The 17500-nt window shown below is 34.0% G+C and overlaps 1 protein-coding gene across 50 annotated transcripts in view; it reads right to left on the bottom strand.

Annotated features, from left to right (window-relative positions):
* LOC106872354 (uncharacterized) overlaps positions 1-17500 on the bottom strand; it is a 99135-nt gene that overhangs the window by 4263 nt on the left and 77372 nt on the right. For 6 of the 50 annotated variants that reach the window (XM_089345490.1, XM_089345491.1, XM_089345500.1 and 3 more), the window contains exons 29-39: positions 13609-13854; positions 12899-13095; positions 11903-12035; positions 10801-11017; positions 9764-10004; positions 8734-8926; positions 8324-8452; positions 7261-7632; positions 6448-6648; positions 5878-6030; positions 2124-2182 (exon numbers count right to left, since the gene is read on the bottom strand). In XM_089345490.1, coding sequence (XP_089201616.1) covers positions 2144-2182; positions 5878-6030; positions 6448-6648; positions 7261-7632; positions 8324-8452; positions 8734-8926; positions 9764-10004; positions 10801-11017; positions 11903-12035; positions 12899-13095; positions 13609-13854 — 2121 coding nt within the window. In that variant the 3' untranslated portion in view covers positions 2124-2143. Of the gene's footprint in view, positions 1-200; positions 248-2123; positions 2183-4715; positions 4764-5877; positions 6031-6447; positions 6649-7260; positions 7633-8323; positions 8453-8733; positions 8927-9763; positions 10005-10800; positions 11018-11902; positions 12036-12898; positions 13096-13608; positions 13855-16488; positions 16568-17500 lie in introns of all 50 variants that reach the window. The other 44 variants (XR_016238986.1, XR_016238994.1, XR_016239000.1 and 41 more) reach the window with 15 other exon arrangements.

Genomic DNA, 17500 nt, shown 5'->3' with positions numbered 1-17500 from the left:
GACTAGTTAACAAAAAAGAATGAAAACTCAAATTCAATATATTTTAAGGAGAGGTTCTCATATAAAGTAGTAATTCTGATATCAAACAATGCAGGTTTAATTGAAGAGAGGACGGGTGTATTACAACACATACCAGCACCCGGTTTTTTTTTAGGTAAGAAGAAAATATTTAAGAAGTAATTTTCTTAGATTCTCCTTACCAATGAAGTTCCTTAGTTATCGTTGGTGGATGAATTTGTTTCTTTTACTGAAAAAATAATAATTGTTTTTTCAATAAATGATGTACACCGTTTCTTCGATTTCTCATGTTTTGTTTATGATATTTGTATTGTTAATACTAGCATATCACTTGCATAGGATTCCTATTTTGGCCTTTCGGTAGCTTTCCTAAGATATATAGTTTTGCATACCATAGTTAGTCTACATTACTCTTTAAGGAGCACAGTGTCAGATTTCCAGTTTCTATGGTGGATATATATATTCATTCCTGGACAGGACAGGGATCTGTCACAGGATGACTCATTTTTATCTTTTGAGTGGACTGGAGCAACGTGAAATGATGTGTTTTGCTCAAGAACACAACGCATTGCCTGGTTCAGGAATTGAAACCACAATCTTGCAATCATGAATCCAACACCCTAACCACAAAAAACATGTGCCTCCACTTTTACATATCAGAATATCTTGCAATTTTGTTCCAGATTTTTAACTGTTACCAAATATCTTTTTTTTTTTTGGCTGTTTGTTTCTTTTGTACCTTTATTGCAAAAGAACCCTGGCTGTACACTTCCAGCCCTTTATGTCTGATAAGCCTTTGATTATCCTTTCAGCTTTTAGGGAAAACAATTATGAAGACATTCAGGAATATTCTGGCTGGAAATAGTTTTTAATTTATAAATCTATCAATATCTTCACTGTATTACCTTATCACGAATGAGCTCTTTTCCTAACTTATGACTTATGAAGCCTTCCTCTGACAACATCACACACATATATATATGTATATATTGTCACTGCATTTATTTATTTGCTTTTGTTTCTGACTTGCTTGGTCTTGATTCAAAGATGTTTCATCTGAGGCAACCCATTTCTTATTCCAGACATAGTGTATCTAGGACTAAATTGTACCATGTACCATTTTTTCAAGTAAGCAAGGTATGATTCGAGGGAGATATGACTGACAATTATTTTAGGCTTACAGGTCCAGTTTGTAATTCCATTGTATGTAGATAAATGTAATGATGGATAATTTCAAAAACAAGAGAATAAAACAAAAATATATAAAATAGACAAAAAAAAACATGGTTGATGATATGAATGAAGAAAATTTGATGAATAAGCAACAACAACAATAAAAATACTATGCCATTGTATTTTTTGTTTTAAAAAACATTGAGAAGCAACTACTGTAGCTGAAAAATTAACAAGTTATATATATGTATATGTATGTGTATGTGTGTGTGTGTGTGTGTGTGTGTGTGTGTGTGTGTGTGTGTATATATATGTATATATATATATATACATATATATATATATAACTATAAAGGAAAGCAGAAATGAAAACAACAATAATAGCATTGGTAAGTGACTACTACAACTACTATTGCTAAGAAACGAATGAAGAGTAAAAAAATAATAATAATAATCGTCTGAACAAAGGAGAGCGTTCTGAAATGCCAAAAAAAGCCAAGAGTTAAATTGGAACCTGCGTGACAAGTTTATTGCAAGGTCCATCACAAGCTTTTCAAAGCAGCGACAGCCAGAAGAAAAAAATTGTAAATAAACACATGTATGTATATTGAATGAAGGAATTGATTGATTAATTAACATTAATTATTAAATAATACACTACTGTAAGTGTGTAAGTGTGTTGAATAAATCTACTTTATATATAATATTATATATTATATATTCATGCAAGAAACTCTTTGAATAAGCTTATATATATATATATATACATATTATTATTAACATGATATATATATATTTTCTTGCAGTTTAACAATAACAATAATAATAATAATATTAATTAATATTATTGATGTTATTAATTATGACTATCATAATTAAAACAATAACAATATTAATAATAATTATCATTCTTTTTCTTTTGTGTTTCGTACCTTTAGTTTTGTCAATTACCTCACTGAGAAGATGACGCGCTTGCTCGCATAATTCCAGGCTAAAGGGAAGAATGTTAGTGAAGAATGCTATGTCAGATAAAATATTTTTTAATTGGCCCCAGTTCATGACTGGTTTTATATTCATCAACCCAGGAATGATAAGAATTCAAAATCCAGTAGGATTTCAATTCTGAATGTAATAGTCTTGATAATTATATTAATAATTAATATTTTGTGCTATAGGAATAAAGCCATGAGAGTTTGGTGACAAAAGGGAATGAAATTAAAAACATTCCCCAAATATTTCGAAATCCAATAGAAGACACACAAAAAGAAGAAAATTAATTTAAATGGGAGAAGACCCTAATATGAATAGCAACTACAACATGAGCAACAACAAAAACATTCCATGATTTACTAACAATGTGGAATAAAATGAACTTCACAGCTTGAGACATTTCCAAGAGAAGGGTTTGTTACAAAGGTCAGTACCTCCTTGCTTGAAAAAGGATTTTCCATATGACCTCAGAAGATGAGTTAGAGGAGGCTCTGACTGATGGAATAAAGTACTTGGAAGCATGTACCTGGTTTTTATGACCAAGGATAAGGTAAGAAGACAGATAGACCTGGTGCATGACATGGCTATTCACAGGCTAATGCCATTGTAGAGTTCAAGGGGCCCTAGGATTGTGAATAAAGATGATGGTATGAGTGTCAACTCTTGGTGACCAGCTCAGCCTTTTTGTATTGTATATATCATTGGAGTTCAATGAGGTCTGGCTATGTATTTCAGATGATAGCAGAATGAAGAGATTTGGCAGCAGCTATTTTTAACAGGGCAAGTTATCGCAAAGCATAGAAAAAGGACTCCACTTATTGATTTGCTCATCTTGTAGCTGTTTACTTGCAGTGAGTTAAAAACACATTGCCTCTTTGATTGGTGACTAACTGTAGTAAATGGGTGAATCAATGAGAATAAACTAAAAAAAATATCCATGCCCAGCACACACAAAAATTGCAGTGATGTCAGAAAAGGGACCCCCAAACCAGAGTGCAAGTTCAGCCTATTTTTACCCTAACATTTAGGTGTAAAGGTTTTGTAGTTTAAACTATAGGAAATAACTCAGGAAATAAATTGAGGTTTGAATCTCACAGGTAACCATCAGCATATTATTTTTTTCTATCTATGGTTTATTTTTTAACTCAGTGTATTATGTTTTTATGACCAAGTATTCAAGTAAGAAGACAGATAGACCTGGTGCATGACATGGCTATTCACAGGCTAATGCCATTGTAGAGTTCAAAGGGCACTAGGATTGTTAATAAAGATGATGGTATGAGTGTCAACTCTTGGTGATCAGCTCTACTTTGAGATTCATCATTAAAATGAATTACTTCACATTTCCTTGAAGCTTTTACATTTCATAATGTGAGCAGACTTACTTTCTTGCTTGTAAGAATAAAGTATTCAATTTTTAGGAGGAGAAGCCAAAGTCTATTTTGTAACTAGCTACTATGTCTGTCATGGCCTTTGGCTCTTTTTTTCTATCTGAAAGCATTTTTGAATCCAATATATTACATTATTTATAGCCACCTCCATATTAAGATTCAACATTAAAATGATTTATGATTTCCTTAACCTCCTTCTATAAACCTTGGAAGTTAACTTACTGGCTGCTTGTAGATAAGGTTTTGTTGTTTAAATAACAGAAAAACCCCAAGAAAACCTCTGAATATCAGTTTAACTTAATAACTTAAATTTAGTGAGCAAGAGTTTTGTAGTTTAAACAAAGGAATAAAAAAAGTCCTAAACCCTGAACATAAATTTGATCTTATTTACCTTTTCAATATTCAGTATCTGAAAGGATTCAGCTGATTAAAACAGCCCCCAGTTTTTTAAATGGTGCTTATTTTATTGCTTCTCTTCACAAAGGATGAGAGGCAAGTTTGAACTTGCAGTGTTGGTATAGGAATTTTTAGAAATATAACTAATTTAATCATAGTAGCAATAACTGTTTCTAATTTGGGTAAAAGGTTAGCAATCTTTAGGGAAAGGATGCTAGTCGATTAAATTGAACCAGTATTTGACTGGTACTTTATTTTATTGATCTTTGGACGGATGAAAAGCAAAATTGACCTCAGTGGGATTTGTGCACAGCTTCCAAATAACTGGTACAAATATCTGCATGGCATTATTTCCTAATATTCTAATGATTCTACCAATAATAATAATAATAATAATAATAATAATAATAACGATAATAATAATACCTAATATATGCACAAAGCCACGAGGTCAATTATTGCCTCCACTCTAAATGTCCTATACATTTCCACTCACCAAAAAAAAAAAAAAATGGACAATTAGAAAAAGGGCAAATGATCATCCCCGGTGTGTATGCATGTGACAGAAGAAGAAGCATAAAACCTGTGCAAATTGTTAGTTTGGTGGTGTGAAACAGAATCCAGAGTAACACGGTGTTTGTGACACAATGTGACAGGCTGTTTGTAACGCAGTGTGACACAGTGTGTCACAGTTTCTACTATTTTGCTATTTTTTTTTTGTGTTGTTGCTATTTTGACTACATTTACCTTTTTTCATTGTGAGACAGAACTGGCACGGACTTGTATGGAAGTTGTCTGCCGGAAAGAGGTTCATAGATATAGACACACATATTGACTCACATAGACGCATATACAAACACCCACACACATACAAATACATGCATACAAATATATACACAAACGTGAGGGGTGCTGAAAAGTTCCTGGCTTTGGATAAAAGAAAATAGAGGAGGATCAGTTAATTATGATTTTATTCAACATATTCCCTTCTTAGATTCACACACTTATTGTAGGGGTCCTTTAGATTTTCTAAGCCGTGTAAAAGCCTCCAACTAGGTCTGTTGCAGCACCCTCAAAGCCAAGAACTTTTCAGCACTCCCTTGTATAAACATAAAAATATATATACATATGCATGTTTGTATTAAAAAATGAATATGTATATATGTGTGTATATACATGTATGCATATATGTATGTATGTATATATATATATATATATATATATATATATATATATATATATGTGTGTGTGTATATATATATATATATATATATATATATATATATATATACACACACACATACATATACACATACTCGTGCACATTTATCAGCTACAGTGTAGAAGAATTGTATGAGATCAAATGAGAGGAAAAAGTAAAGGAAAAGAATATGTAGGCATGTATCTAATGAATGATGATAAACACAAATGATAATATTGGTAATGATGATGATGATGGTGATGGTGATTTCTAATACCGGCTTATTCAAAAGGCCCAGTTTTCAGCGAAGAATTGTTTGTAAGTGATAATAACGATATGATATGTAACATAGAAAATAATAATAATAATAATAAAATAATAATAATAATAATAATAATTATAAAATGATAATAATTATTATAATTATAATAAAATAATAATAATAATGTTATGATTATACTTATTAACTCTGAATACTTCTTTGGATCCTTTCCATGGAATATTCTGGTTCATTGTGAACAGTTTCCATAACAATAAGCAAGTTGTTAAGATTTTACGTTTTTACTCTTAAATTTCCAAGAGAATTGAGCTTAGAGTAGATTTCTCAAACCATAGACAATAAAAACAATAAAAAGTGGTGATATTATTAATAAATGATGATTAGAACTTCAAAAGAAACTAGATGGAAAGATGGAGATGGAAACCTACCAAAGGACTAGCGCGAGCGGCAGATACGGAACTACGGTTCTTAGCACGGAGTTTCTGCACGGCGCTTTCTGCTTGGTCAGCACGTTCTTCAGCATCTTCAAGCTCTTGTTGAACTTTGCGGAACTTGGCGAGGTTAACGGCAGCGATCTCCTCCTGCGGAAAATAGTTAAAGAATGTCAGCCTGTATTTTTTCAGCAACAAATAGAAGAAAAAATTCTTTAAATGGGCAATCTTACCAATCGGTTTCACATTAGGGGTTCGATAGAGTGTTAGGTAACAGTCTGATTATGTAACCCTGTGCTCTTCAGAGATCTGCTGCACTCCTAGTGTGGAACTAATCAATTTTTTGTATGTATGTATGTATGTATGTATGTATGAATGAATGTATTTATGTGTGTATTTGCACATTTATGTGTATACTAATATATCTATGTAAATGTGTGTGTCTGTGTGTGTGTGTATACATGCATATGTGAATATATATATATATTTAAGAGAGAGAGAAAATGTGAGAACTAACTAGCCAGATATATATATACACACATATATAAACAGATCCCAAATACTTACAGCCTCTTCAACCTGTCTCTTGTAGGTCTTGATCTTGTTCTGGAGTTTGTCTACGAGTTCCTGCATGCGTTCATGGTTCTTCCTATCTTCATCCTGCTGGAAGGATAATTCCTTGACGCGGCGGTCAACCTTGCGCATAGATTTCTGGGTCTCGGCGTGGCGGCGCTGTTCACTGTCAAGCTCAGATTCCAATTCACGAACCTGTTTGTTGAGGACAAAAAATTTGCAATGTTTAATTAGTTAATTAGTTAAACTAGATGATTGAATAAATGAGATGGTTTTGACAATTGGTTGGTTTTAATGATTTTGGTCAAAAAATTAATTGTTTATTTAACTGGTAGAACTAGTGGAATTGGTTGTGGGAAGATAGTGCTTATGACCCTTTACAGGACCTGACTCTGAAGCTTGCAACAGAGTGGACTCTTCTACAGGGATCCAAAGTGTTTAGTGGTAGTGTTAAACTAGGCAATATATTAAGTCTAACATACATGTAGGCTAGGCTGGGATTTGAGCTCAGAACAAATACAAGGTATCCTGTCTTATACTCTAACAGTGCTGTCCATTTTCTGCTCTTGACTGGCACTTTTTTTTTTTTGACTCCAAAAGGAGGGAAAACAAAACTGACCCCAGTGGGATTTTGGCTTTGAATGTGAAGAGCCAGAACAACTATCACAAGGTATTTTGATCCAATTTGCTAATGATGCTATCATTTCAATGGTGTGGAAACACAAATCCATCATTGTATTGGGAGTAGTGCATTAATTAAAACAAAGAAGCTGAAGAAATTAACAGAGAAAGAAGTAAAATATTTACCCGGCTTTCGAGTTTCTGGATCATCTTCTTGCCTCCCTTAAGGGCAGCAGCTTCAGATTCATCCAGGCGGACCTGCAATTCCTTGACTTGAGATTCTAAGCTCTTGCGGACCTTCTCGACGGAAAGGGCATGGTCTTGTTCTTGTCTGAGTTCATCAGCGAGACGGGTAGCATCAGCCATGGCGTGTTTGGCACGCTCATCGGCACTCTTGAGTTCATGGTTGAGTTCATCAAGGTCAGTCTGCATGGCAGTGATGTCACCTTCCAGTTTCCTCTTCTGGCTGTTGGATGTGGAGAGCTGAGCCTGGAGTTCATTGACACGGTCGCTGGCATCGGCCAATTCATTTTCAGCAGCTTTGCGAGCACGTTCAGCCTAGAGTGTCAGTCAATGGTATTGAGGATTGGGAAATTTGTGAGGCAAAGGAGAGAAGAAGATTGATGTATGGATAGAGAGAGGTAAGGAGAGGAAGTTAGAGAAAAGGATGGAAAGAGAAAGATACAGAGAAACGGAGAATAAGAAATGAATGAAGAGAAGGGAAGAGAAGGGAAAAGAGAAAGAGAAAAAAGAGAAAAATATTAGTTAAGAAATTAACAAAGGATACTTAATAATAATAATAATAATAATGATAATAATAATGATAATAATAATAATAATAATAATAATAATAATAATAATAATAATAATAATAATAATAATGATAAGGATAATAATAATAATAATAATAATAATAATAATAATAATAATAATAATAATAATAATAATAATGATAATGATAATAATAATAATAATAATTAGATCTTATGTAGGCACAAGGCTAGTAATTTTGAGGTGAGGGATTTAATTGATTGCATAGATCCCAGAACCTTTTTAGTACTCCATTATATCAACCCCAGAAGGAGGAATGGTAAAGTTACTCTTCTATTTTAATTCTATTTACATCTAGGATATTAATTAGGCAAATTAATTCTAACTCAGTATTTGACTGATATTTTATTTGACCAACTCTGGAAGGACTAGAAGCAAAAATGATCTTGAAAGAGTCAGTTTTTTTTTTTTTGCTTACTTGTTCCAAGATAGTCCTGAGTTCTTCAAGTTCACCATTGATAGCAGCGCACCTCCTCTCTGCCATTTGGAAATGTTCTTTAGCTTCATCACGAAGACGCTGTTCTTCTTCCACTTGAGATTGTAATTCCTATGGAGAAATAAGCATTGAATGAGAGACAGACAGAAATAATGAGAGAGAGAGAGAGAGAGAGAGAGAGAGAGAGAGAGAGAGAGAGAGAGAGAGAGAGAGAGAGAGAGAGAGAGAGAGAGAGTGAGAGAGAGAGAGAGAGAGTGAAAGTGAGAATGAAACTGGTTACATTCAGTGGAAGCCACTGCAATATAAAAACTACACTTTCATGCTCTGATATGTTCTGTGGATGGTGATGATGATAATCATCATCATTATCACAAATGTAATTGCATACATACCCTGATTTGTGCTTGGTATTTCTTGAGGTTCTTCTCGAGTTCAGCTTTGCCTCTGTTGGAGCCATCAAGAGCGATTTCGAGTTCATTGATGTCTTGTTCCAATTTTTTCTTAATGCGCATGGCCTCAGCTTTGCCTTTGGATTCAGCTTCAAGACTGGCCTGCATGGATTCCATAGCACGTTGGTGGTTACGTCTGAGAACGAAAGTGAAAGTGAAAGTTAAGTTTAAAGATCAGTGTTTCCTTTAGATGTTAATGTACAAAATTAAGTGATGCTAGCAATGAAGTATTGTAATGATACTAACGAGTATGTTGTAATCTAGAAGTAGCTATAATCGTTTTTATTTCTGTTATCATTGTTTTCCAGCAGGTTAGCCCAAACTGGATAGACCTCCTATGTCAAAAAGCATTCAAGTTCTAATCACCTTGTCGTTTTTATATGAATGTTTTGATGATGATGATAATAATAATAATAATAATAATAATAATAATAATAATAATAATAATAATAATGGTTTCTGATTTTGGCTTAAGGTCAACAACTTTGAAGGGAAGGGGTTAGCAGATATCATTAGCCCAAATACTTGGCTGGTATTGTATTTTATTGATACTGGAACAATGAAAAGCACAGTTGATCATTGCAGGATTTGAACTCAGAATGCAGAGTTAGAAGAAGTATTGTAAGGTATTTTGTTTTAATAATTTTGTTTTAATAATTGTTTTAATAATTCTGCCAATCCATCACCCTTAAATACTGGAACTAACATCAACATCAATAGGACCAGATCTACATTCGACTAAATATCTTGTCTTTTGGTGGCAAGGCTGAATACTCTATCCTATTTAACATCACAACTAAGTGTTTTGTTAAGGTAGAGTGGTTATGCTTTTGACACAAGGCCAGAAATTTGTGGGGAAGTGGATGAGATGATTATATCAATCCCAGTGCTTAACTGATGTTTTATTTAAATGTTAACTTCAGTAGGGTTTGAACCCAGAAAACACTGAGCCAGAACAGCTATTACTGCTCACCTTGTGTTGTCGAATTCCTCTTCTTTCTCTTGCAATCTTCTGTCAATCTCCTGGCGGATTTGAGAGATTTCAAGAGTAGAACGCATGACCTTGGCTTCCTCTTGTTCGAGTGCAGCTTCAGCCTCTTCAAGTGCAGCTTGGAGTTCTTCCTTCTCAAGGGCAAGACGTTTGCGGGCCTTTTCAATCTCATGGGTGTTGCGGCCACCCTCACCAAGTTGGTCAGTCAAATCGTGGATCTCGTCTGGATAGGAATAATAATAATAATAATAATAATAATAATAATAATAATAATAATAATAATAATAATAATAATAACGATGATGATATAACATAGCATGTCCTGGTGACAATAGGATGGGAGAGAGAGAAGAAAAAAGTGAACAACTACAACAAATTGAAGTGGAAAATACACAGGTTGTAGGCAATGAAGAAAGTGGATGAGATACCAATAGTGATTGGTGCACTTGGAAGTAACAGCACTCAACTACCAATCTGGCTCAAAAAGGTGAGTACAAATGTAAAGGTAGAACACCTATGAAAATCATTATTGCTTGGATCTGCAAGAGTTTTTTTGCAGAGTTCCTGAAACATGATCAGTAAACAAGTGTCACCTTAGTTTGCTGGCTGTGGGCAGCTGACACTTTCAATCATACCCAGCAAAATAAAGCTGAGATTTTTCATGATATAATAATGATAATAATAATAATAATAATAATTGTTGCTTTAGGTACCAGGCCAGTGGTTTTAAGGGAAAGGCCATTGACCCCGGTATTTCATTAGTACTATATTTTATTGATACCAGAAGGATGAAAGGTAAAGTTGACTTTGGCAGGATTTGAACTCGGAATGTAAAGAGCCAGAATAAATAAATAAATAGTATGTGGCTCTAACAATTCTGCGTATCCTTTAATTTGTTGCATAGGTACAAAGCCAAAGATTTTTTTGTGGGGAGGAACAGTTGAATTTATCAACCCTTCAGTACTTTTGGTAAAATCAAACATTCAGAACATTCAATCAGGACAGACAGACAGACTTACCAGCGAGATTCTTGTTCTCCCTCCTCAAAGACTCCACTGTGTCGCCAACCTCTTCACATTGTGCTCTCACGCGGAATAACTCTGCAGAATAGCCACGGGCTTCCTTCTGTGCGTTCTCCAATTCAGCCTGGAGGTCGTTGGATTTGTGTTGCCATTCGCTGATGGTCTTATCGAATCCACGTTGTTTCTTCTCAAGATTGTTAGCATGGGCGGTGGACTGTGTGTTGGTAAATAGAGAGAGAGAAAGAGAAAAATAGTATTAGTTTGTGGTATGAGAAAGATATACATGCATATATATATGTGTTAATGCATATGTATATATATATACATATATATATTATATATGTATGTATATATTCAGCTAAAGAGTAACAATTGTAAAAATAAGCAGTAGAGCTACATATATATATATATATATATATAACCAAAAATGGCTTTGACAAAAGTAGCATTAATTTTTTCAGGTCATCCAATTTCTCTCAATTGATCAATAGACCAATTGAATAAACCTATCAGTAATGTACCTATAATGACTACTAGAAACGGTTGTAAGCCAAATTTGCTCCAATATACGAAAAATACGTTTTATATATATATATATATATATATATATATATATTATTCTTATACAAGAATATTGTTGACAAGTTCAAAGTTTCAACCTGCTAAGCCATCATTGAACTGTTCACAGCTGAACATAAAAAAACCATCATTAATATATACATATATGGTTAGTCCACATTGTTCTGTAAGAAACGTAGGGCTAGTTCCTAGCTTCTCTGGCATATACATTTCTTCCTGAATGGGACACCAGTCTGTTGTAGAATTACTCATTTTTGCCAGCTGAGTGGACTGGAGCAACATGAAATGAAATGTTTTGCTCAAGAACACAATGCGTCGCCTGGTCCAAGAATCGAAACTACAATCTTACAATCATGAGTTTAACACCCTAACCACTAAGACATGCACCTCCACATATATAGTAATTCATACATATATATGTGTGCGTCTCTGTGTGTATGTAGATTACCGCATTCATCTGCTCAAAATCTATCTGAATGTGTGTGTGTGCTTGTGTGTATGTATGTTTATATACACTTACCCTTTCAACATCAATCATCATATCTTCAAGTTCTCCCTGCAAACGAGATTTGGCTTTCTCCAATGCAGCAGATTTGCTCTGTAAGGAATCGATCAGTTGTTCAGCTTCGCTCAATTTGGCCTGGAGTTTGCGTCTGGACAAATACAAGGTGAATAAATGTTTCAGTCAACAAGGTTCAACAAAGTTCAGCAAATGTCAGATCAGAACTATCGACAGAGAAAGATAGACAGACAGCCAAACAGATACACACACACACTCACATGCAATATATACAGTATGGTTAAGTGATAATAAAGTTTTCTTCACAAGCATGAGATCTTGGGTTCAATTTGATCTTGTGGAATCTTGGGAGAATGTCACTTTTTAAAACCTTGTGTTGGCCCATACTTTGATGTAAACTAATGAAAGTAATTGCATGACCCCTGTTCTTTTACTCTTTTACTTGTTTCAGTCATTTGACTGTGGCCATACTGGAGCACCGCCTTTAGTCAAGTAAATCGACCCCAGGACTTATTCTTTGGAAGCCTAGTACTTATTCTATCGGTCTCTTATGCCAAACTGCTAAGTTATGGGGACGTAAACACACCAGCATCAGTTGTCAAGTGATGTTGGGGGGGGACAAACACAGACACACAAACATATACACACACATACACACATATATATACATATATATATGACAGGCTTCTTTCAGTTTCCGTCTAGCAAATCCACTCACAAAGCCTTGGTCGGCCCGAGGCTATAGTAGAAGACACTTGCCCAAGGTGCCACGCAGTAGGACTGAACCCGGAACCATATGGTTTATAAGCAAGCTACTTACCACACAGCGACTTCTACGCCTTGTCAATCATTAATTTACACATACACACATATGTATGTGTAAATTAATGAAACATGAAGACAAATTCACAGAAACACACTCACACTCACAGACACACACTCACACTCACATCTACTGTGTGCCACAAACAGGAGTATTCTCAGTGCAGTACTCACTTAGCATCCTCAAGTTCATCAGCACGGGCAGTACCCTCACTCTCGAACTTGGACCTCCATTGTTGTACTTCAGCATTAGCGCGGGACAGGGCTCTCTGAAGATCAGATTTGGATTCTTGTTCTTCTTCAAGGGTTTCACGAATACCATCGATATCAGCGTTGAGGTTTCGGACTTCAGCTTGTAATTTGACACGGAGCTAAAGAGGATGAGAAGAATGGGAAGTGAGAGAGAGGGAGTATATATGAGAGGAGGAGTGAAGGAGTGAGAGGCAGAGAAAGAATGGCAATTAGAGGAAGAAAGAAGGGGAAGATGAGAAGAGTGAATCACTTTTGGTTATGGATGAATATATTTATGTTTGTGTGTGTGTGTGTGTGTGTGTATATATACATGATGATGATCATATATATATATATATATATATATATATATGTATGTATGTATGCATATATATATACATACATATAAATGTATTTTATATATCTCTCTCTATATATATAGATTCTATGTATGTATATATATATATATGCATGTATGTATATGTGCATATGTGTGTGTGTGTGTGAGTGTATGTGTGTATAATTGTATATGTATATGGTGCACATATATATATATATATATATATATATACATGCACACATACATATACTAGAGTGTGCATTGGAAAGCTTGTGTGGTTGCCTTTATTAACACATTTGTCCATTATACTTACCCTTCCTTCATCTTCAGCAGTGCGTTTGGCTTCTTCAAGCTGGTGATTGAGGTTGTTCTTCAGTTTTGTCAATTGACCAACGTTGTGTTCAGCCTCTTCCAGTTGCCTGGTCAGATCAGCGTTCTCTCCTTGCAGCCTGGACTTCTGCGATGTGAGTTCACTTACGCTGCGGGCTTGTTCATCAATCTTGCCGTTGAGTTCAGAAAGCTGGGCTTCCATTTGTTTGCTCATCTTATCAGAACATCCCTACAACAGCAACAACATCATCATCAGTACTATCATCCTTATACTCATCATCATCAACAGCACTAACATCAACATCAATAGGACCAGATCTACATTCGGCTAAATATCTTATCCTTAGTTGGCAAGGCGGAACTCTCTGTCCTGTTCAACACCACAACTAGGTACTTTGTAAAGGCATGTAGCAGAGTGGTTATGCTTTGGGGCTCAGAACAGTACAGCAGAGGGTTCGATTTCCAAGTTCGAACAGCATGTTGTGCTCTTGGGCAATGCACTTCCTTTAACATTACTCCAGCCTATTCACATGACAATAAAAAACATCTAATACTGAGTGTTGCCTTGCATAAAAAAATCCCCCTAAAATCTTGCAAATGAAAGGTGCAAATGGTCCTTAATAGCAACAGTACATGTGATGATGATGATGATCTAGTATTTTGGCACGTATAAGCTTAGATTGGTAGGCCCTAATATGGAGCCCTGTTTAATACCAGAGTCTAATGCTTCAGTGTTAAGAATTCAGGTTTCTTTTCCTGTTCATGTAGTCCAGAGTTTTGAGTAGTTTCCCAACTTTTAATTACTGGACATCCAAAATATTTGGATACATTCTACATCTCACAACTTTTAGAATTTTATACTTTTATGTCCTACAGGTATTAGCTGTAATTAGATTTAAATAAATCAGTCATTGTTCCCTTCATGACTCTTGACATCCCTCTAGAGAGATGGTATAGACCCTCTTTGCAACCATTGCTGTAGTCAATGACCAATAGATTTTCAGACAAGGTCAAAGCTTTAATCAACCTCATGAAAACACATTTTTGTGAAAATTGCCAGAAGCAACTGAGAAAATGAATCCTTATGCCTGGTCCAAGAGAGATGAGCAGTGGTGTGCATCTAATACAGTGAGGGACTTCTGTTTAATAAGATCATGTGTTGAGGTTGATAAAAATCTACCCAGAGTCACAATATCTGCTTCATTAGTGACCCAATGTTGTCATTATCATTTGTTTTACAGAGAGAAACAAATTGAAATATATAAACAGGCCATGATAACAGAAATAAACAAACAAGCAATTTCATGCAATAATTCATTAATCCATGGCCACCTGGTGGCTAAAAGGCAAAACGTTTGATGGCTTTTGTTAATACATGCAATTTAAAGAAAAGAAGAAAAGAAAAAGAATAATAATAAACAAAAAGAACTGTTTAAATTAAATGGTTCTATTTGTGGTGTATATTATATTATAGTAGCCATTTTGGTTTTGTTAGTGTCATGAATGAATCTATGTATATATATATATATATATATATGTATGACTATGAATGCATACTCATTCATGAACACTCATGCACACACACACACACACACACACACACACACACATGTGCATACACACTGTGTATCTCTGAATTTCATGCCTAATTAACTAATTAAGTAAGCAATCATTTGACAATATTCATATGTTAAGATTACTTTGATTTTAGCAGTGACAGTGAAAGTATATTCTCAGATGATTGCTAAATAAACCATTTTTATTTCAAAAATTAGGAATGAAATTCAGAATTGCAGCATTTGTGCTATAAAGGACTGTATATATATATATATATATATATATATATATATATATATATATATATATATATATATATATATATATATGTGTGTGTGTCTGTAAAAATATGTGACACTTATTCGGTAGCCATGATAAAAGTCCAAGTTTTGGATGCTGGGGTGGGAACCCACGCCAACATCTTTTCAGTTATCCGAACACTATAGACTTTTCTACTCCCTTACCTTTACCCCCTCCCCTCACTTACCGGTCTATAGCTATTTTGTCTTAATAACGGTCAACCATTTTCCCTTTGTTTAACTGTCATTTTTCACAGGAATTTTCAATGGCCGGATAACTGAAGAGATGTTGGCGTGGGCTCCCACCCCGGCATCCGAAACTCAGAGTTTTATCATGGCCACCGAATAAGTGTCACATATTTTTACAGATAAATTCCTCTATTTACATAATATCGAGGTCTCTTTCTTTCTTTTGTTGTCCTTTCTATCAATATATATATATATATATATATATATATATATATATATATGTATATGTATGTATGTATGTATAAAACCTATATATGTATTGTTAAACACAGAAAGCTTTGAAATATTTGCAACAAAGCATTAACACATTTATTTTATATGTGTAAGTAAGTACGCAAGTAGGTCTGTATGAGTGTTTGTGTGTACATATGCACGCATTTATTTGTGAGCTGCGCAAATGAGCTTTTATTTTTCTGTATGGTCGCCATTTCTCACATTTTTTTTGCTTTTTGCTTTTTCTTTTTAATGAACAGTGAAGCCTTTTGTGTGATTCATTAACAACAACAGCAGTGGCAGTGGTGGTAAAATTTGTAGCGTTGGCAGTGCAATGGACGAACGGAACACATCAACCCTTGGACCCACTACATTAAACAGTTGTGGGTTTTAACAAAGGGCTCATTGGAAGCCGCAAAGCCAACAAAGATGTCAAGTGGAATCCTAATAATATTAATAATAATAATAATAATAATAATAATAATAATAATAATAATAATGATATTAGCATTAACAGGAAACAAAATGGTGGACACTCAGTTTACCATCATTTTTTCACGCTGTTTCATATCAATTATGATTTCTTCGTGTTGTTCTTTCAGATCTTGTTTTTCTTTTTCTAGTCTGGAGAAGTAATGTAGAGGGTGCTGCATGCAGTTAGCATTTGTCTTTTTACTTTTAATATTAATATTCTTTTGCTATATATATATATATATATATATATATATATATATATATATATATATATATATATATATATATATATATATATTTATATATATATATGTATGTATGTATCTATATATATATATATATATATATATATATATATATATATATATATATATATATATATGTATATGTATATATATATATATTTCAGTTGTTTTCTTCTCTCAAGAATCCACAGCAAAAAGGAAAATTAAAAGAAAAGGATGGAGGTGAAAAGAGAAAAGGTTTTTGTTGGAAGGAAATTGAAAGGAAGAAGGTAAGGGCAGAAGGAAAAAAAGAGAAAAATTGGAATGAGTAAATGCAAGTATTTTCTTCTGTTTTCCCCTGTTTGCACACACAAAAAAGAAACCAAACAAAAGGGGAAGGAAACAAAATGATTAATTCTTAGACTAATACTATAACAACTACTACTACTACTTCTACTAACACAAATTAGAAGGGTTAAAAGGAAGATGGTGATTATGAACAATCAGAAAATTGGTAGGCTGGTTGTAGTATAGAGGGAGAAAGGGAAAAAGAAGAGAAAGAAGGAGAGTAAAGTGAGAAGACATGAGGGTAAAGGCTCTCTTTCACATATATATATATATATAAACATATATTATGTATACATATATGTGTATATAAATGTATGTTTATGCATATATATATATATATATATATATATATAAACAGTGAGAGAGGTGATGTATGGAAATTAGTAAAGAAAAAGAGAAGGAAATAGAAAAGAGAGGAGAAAGAAGGAGTAAAGAAAGAAAAGAAGGAAAATGGAATGAAAAGTGGGAAGGAAGAGAAAGATAAGAAATGGCAGGAAAACGAAGGAAAGGA

This window comes from Octopus bimaculoides, chromosome 29 (genome assembly GCF_046866305.1).
Source record: "Octopus bimaculoides isolate indiv1 chromosome 29, ASM4686630v1, whole genome shotgun sequence".
Taxonomy (NCBI): domain Eukaryota; kingdom Metazoa; phylum Mollusca; class Cephalopoda; order Octopoda; family Octopodidae; genus Octopus; species Octopus bimaculoides.
Note: the sequence above shows the minus strand (reverse complement) of the source record. Positions and strands in the feature narration are given on the sequence as shown.